We start from the raw sequence: 4,853 nt of genomic DNA on the forward strand, positions 1-4,853 counted from the left end.
TTTTATATTTAGTTGAAAGGGAATTATCTTAAATATATAGTCTTATAAAAGAAAATTATTAATCTTATATGTTGCATTTAACTATTTATATTTTATGCATTATAGTTTTATTTTTAGTATTATAAGTTTAAATAGAAGTAAAATAAGAATATTGGATATTGACTACAATAATTTTTTTTTAAGTTTGGTTAAAGTATGAATAAAAAACAATTAACAAATTTTTTTTCAATAAAGATGCAAATTGTCTAAATAATTTTCTTATACTTGAACTACCAAGCCTCAATACTTCAATTCATAAATAAGAGCAATATGAATCAAAACGTCCAAGACTTAATATTAACGAAATGGATGTTTGTTAATATATAATTAATAATTGACGAATTTGAATTCAAAAAACATGGTCGAGTATTATTTTTTTAAAAGATTATTATAAGTCTTTATTTTCTTAAATTACATGTTATATAAAACTATTTTTTATTATCAATCTTTTGATTATTGATTAAATTTAACATATTGGTTTTTAAATTTGTAATCCTTATTCTTTTATCTTTAATCTTAATAAAAATTAATTAACTTCGACATACAATCAATCGTACCTGCTCAACTTCGTCTAACAATAGATTTTATTCAATCCATGATCTAGTTGCCTATGCACAAAGTGCTTGCCAGGTATTTGCAATTTTTTTTCTCGTTAATAGAGGATTACATTACCTGGTATTATCTTTTTGTTCGTTGTTAAAGTTTTTGATTAAATAAGCTCAATTTTCATTTTTTAAAATAAAATTACAAAGTTATTAAAATTTTAAAATAATATTTATCAATTTTAAATTTCAAAAATTTTAAAATATATATTTTGAAAATTTAACTCTATACAGTTTTTAAAATCAACATGAATTTAAGTAAAAAAGCATTATTCTCTTATTTAAAAGTTTGAATTTAATTAAAAAATAATAATAAATATAAAATCAATTATTAGAACGGAAAGAAAAGGCATGACTTGGGCTTAAAACATGAATCATAAATGGATTCGGATTTTTGAAAAATAATGATCCGACTCGATCGGGTCTATTGTTTCCGCTAAGTTTGAGAAAGAACAAAAGTAGATTCTCCAAGTGGGAGTGAAAGAAGAGTTGCAGAAGAGATGAAGCTAACGTGGAACAAGAACAAGATCAAGAACAACAAGAAGCGGTCCCTGGAAGCTATAGCACACTACCCAAACCTTCCTTTTGAACAGCGAAAACCAGATTCCCAGCTGCAGAGTGAAGAAACCGCAGCTTCTCAAAATCATGAGAACTCCTCTGCTGATTCTTTGGATTCTGACTCTAAACGACTTGCCCAATCTTTCCATGCCCAAGGCAACATGCTTGCTGAGGTATATACTTTGTTTCCCTTTATTTGCTTTTTCTTTTATATTTCTCCCTGTCCCATTTCCAATAAATTGATGTTAGGTGTTGAAAAAGATATAATCTTCATTGGCTGCTCAGGAAATGGCTTATATGATCCATTTTATGTATATTGTGTGCTGCTGATGATTAATTTTACTATTTCATTAATTGATTATGGGATTTTTGCCCTGTTTTCATTTGTGGTATTCTAATTTCTTTTTCATTGTGACATGTTCTATTCTCCCCCCTTAATTTTACTAAATTATAATGCAATGAGAGGGAATACCGCAAAAATGTTTTTAACCACTAAAAAGAATTATTACAAATTGCAAATCTAACAGGGAAAAAAGTAGAGTAAAATGGGGAAAGAAAAACTCGTGGGGTGGAGCTTAGCTATTTTTATATGGTTTATTACTACGCTGATAGTTTCCATTAACAAGAAATGGTGGCACCTTTTTTTGTGTTTATTATTCTATTTTGGCATACCTGATATGATGTATTCATTCTCGTCTCTCACTATTTTTGAAGGATGGGAAATACCGGGAAGCACTCGGGAAGTGGGAGGCTGCTCTAAATTTGATGCCCGAGAATGCAGTCTTGCATGAACAGAAGGCACAAATTCTACTTGAAATTGGGGATGCATGGAGTGCATTGAAGGCAGCGACTCGTAAGTTACAGTTCCTATTAACTACTTCACTTATGTTTCTTGATGCAGTTTTCAGTTAGTTGTATTTCAATGCTCTTTGATTTAAAGTTCCTTAGACAATAAGAGAAGTTCCAGAATGCATGCACAATGTATTCACCATGTTTCTGCCTTTGAATGTGTAATGCGCTACAGTTTTCTGCTTGTTTGTTTGTTTGCTGCATTATGAATATATAAGTTTGAAATTTTTGTATGCTTATCTGTGGATTCTACTTGGCAGGGGCAACTCAATTGGAACCATCATGGGCTGAGGTATGTCAGCCTTGTAACCTGAATATGATGTCAAATATAAAGCTTTATTGTTCACCTTCAGAAACTTCATATTCCCTTTATAACTCTGTTCTATAAACATGATGCTTATAATTCTTAAAGGATTTGGAGCAATTGTAACTGATAGTTTGGTGTATGCCTGCAAAATTGAGCTCCTTTGCATGATTTTACACTTGCACTTTATAGGCTATCATTAAACTAATGATGCCCTCAAAGCTGCACAAATTTAATGGGTGAGGAGGAAAAGAATTTGTACTATTGATCCGTAAATTTGGTTGACTTTCCATGTGGCAGCTTCGGTAGGTTTCCCATGTGTGCTACCTGTATGGTGGTCGCTAGCTAATGCTGACAATTTATATTTGAATGGTTTCTTCTGTTAATAACTTCTTTACATCTAGTTTTTAGTCAAAAGTACACTTCTGTTATTTTAGTTTTGTTCGATGCTAAAGGGCTCTTTTATTGCCCATGATATTGGATTGTTTGTCAGGCATGGATCACTCTTGGTAGAGCACAATTAAACTTTGGAGAACCTGATAGTGCCATCGAGAGTTTTGATAGAGCATTAGCTATCAAGGTACATTATCAATACTTGTCATTTTTCAGTACTTTGTCTGGTCCCTTATTTTGAGTGAGTGTGCTGTGTCCTAGATCATTGAGCTGCTGCTTATAGTTTTCAAGTTTGTTATCCCGGGCAAGAATGAATTTTGTAGGGCAAAGCCAGGTACTGAACTGTTTTGACAAGTTTTTATCTCCTTGGAAATGCCAATCAAAGTAGATTATGCAAATTGTTGAACAAGATCTTGAGTTTTTGCCACATGAAGCCTCTGTGGACTCTGCTACTGGATAATCATTTCCTAGTTTTGGCTCTTACCATATTCTACACCCTAGTAATTACGAGGGAGGCTGCCTTCTCATAAATCTGTTTTGATTTTTACTTTATGCTATTATTTGTGTTCAGCTATTATGTTCTCGGGTTTATTAAAGTCTTTAAGTTTTTGCAGCCTGATTCTGTGGAGGCACAAGATGACAGGAAAACTGGAGTGCATCTTATAAAGAGAAGAAAGCAGCTTCATTCATCAGGCTTGAGTTCTGACGAAAACCGTTATATGGTAGGTGACAGGACTGAGGCCTCCTGATTGTACATGAGAGCAACTGTTACTGATGGGAGGAATGATGTTTGGATTTTCAACCCTTGGAGGTTTCTAAATGGAAATTCAGTCAGTGTGTAAAGAATATACCACCACCATGGTGTGCTCAAGTTATCATTGGAGTTAGAGGGAGACAGCTTTATGGCAGACACACTTGAATTTGCTTAGAATTCAGTTGCAAGGGAGAATATTGTCGACAGAATGTTACACTTTGGCTCGTGAAAGTTTGTGCAAATGGAGGATGTTTCGCCTCTAGGAAACCTTTGTTAAATTTAAAATATGACACAATGTACAGAATTTCTGCCAAGAGCATGTATAATATTGGACATTATTGGAAGACCTCATTTTCTGTCAGCTTCAAAGTATCTTTCAAGGACAAAAGAAAACAATGAGAAGCTAATATATTAACTATTAAGTTGTGTGCATTTAACGGCAATCCTGACTCTTGTATGAGTTTCTTTTGGCCTTAGGTACGATGATCATATTGTCCACTTTAGAGCTCATGTTGTTAAAACAATTCTATTATATAGCCTTGGCAGTATCCCTGAGCATAAACTTGTTAACTTTCCCAGTTGAAGTCTTAGGAAGCTCCTCCTTGAACACTACAGTTTTAGGTGCCATGTAATGCGGGAGCCTTGTCCTGCAAAACTCTATTATCTCCTCCTCCGCCGGCGTTTCACTCAACTCATCCTTCAAGCATACAAAAGCACAAGGCGTCTCACCCCAAAGCTCATCCGGTCTAGCCACCACAGCTGCCTCGCTGATAGCCGGATTCGAGTACAAAACAGACTCAACTTCGGTACTGCTTATATTCTCTCCTCCGCTTATGATCACATCCTTGGATCGATCCTTCACCTCCAAATAACCATCAGGGTGAATAACACCGATGTCTCCAGTGTAAAACCAGCCATCCTCTCGCATGCATGAAGATTCAGCTGTTGGCTCCTTCAGGCAACCAAGCATTATTGGCCCACCTTTGAAAACAATTTCTCCGAGCGATAGACCATCTTTTTTTACACTAACTCCTCTCTCAGGATCCACCACATCCATTTGCATTAACCCAATTGTTCTCACCCCTTGCCCGGCTCTTAACCTCGCTCTCTCTGACGCAGCCAATGTGCTCCATTGTGGTTTCCATGCACATGACACAACGAACCCAGCTGTCTCAGTTAACCCATAGCTATGACTCACTCTAAAACCCAATGACTCAGCCTGCAACAGCAATGGTGCTGGCACTGGAGCCCCTGATGCAAGGAATTGGACCGGTTTTTCTAAATGTTCATTGGTGGGAGAATTTGATGCTAACATTTTAAGCACAACTGGCGCACCACACTTATGGGTAACGTT

The 4,853-nt window shown here is 35.3% G+C and overlaps 1 protein-coding gene and 1 pseudogene across 2 annotated transcripts; one reads left to right on the forward strand and one right to left on the reverse strand.

The window, feature by feature from the left end:
- The first annotated feature begins 1,027 nt into the window (after window positions 1-1,027).
- On the forward strand, window positions 1,028-3,861 carry LOC110416744 (Tetratricopeptide repeat (TPR)-like superfamily protein). 2 transcript variants are annotated; one of them, XM_021428809.1, is made up of 5 exons: window positions 1,028-1,372; window positions 1,914-2,052; window positions 2,309-2,340; window positions 2,846-2,932; window positions 3,069-3,353. In XM_021428809.1, the coding sequence occupies exons 1-5, from the start codon at window positions 1,142-1,144 to the stop codon at window positions 3,084-3,086; spliced, it is 507 nt and encodes a 168-aa protein (XP_021284484.1). In that variant the 5' UTR covers window positions 1,028-1,141; the 3' UTR covers window positions 3,087-3,353. The 2 variants fall into 2 exon arrangements, with proteins under 2 accessions (XP_021284484.1, XP_021284483.1); XM_021428808.2 differs by lacking the exon at window positions 3,069-3,353 and adding an exon at window positions 3,360-3,861 and having other exon boundaries at window positions 1,033-1,372.
- Window positions 3,862-3,972: 111 nt separating this feature from the next.
- Window positions 3,973-4,853, reverse strand: part of LOC110416460 (2-methylpropanoate--CoA ligase CCL4 pseudogene) — a 2,356-nt pseudogene continuing 1,475 nt past the window's right edge.

This window comes from Theobroma umbraticum, unplaced genomic scaffold, assembly GCF_002168275.2.
Source record: "Theobroma umbraticum cultivar Fairchild unplaced genomic scaffold, ASM216827v3 scaffold_51.0, whole genome shotgun sequence".
NCBI classification, from domain to species: Eukaryota; Viridiplantae; Streptophyta; class Magnoliopsida; order Malvales; family Malvaceae; genus Theobroma; species Theobroma umbraticum.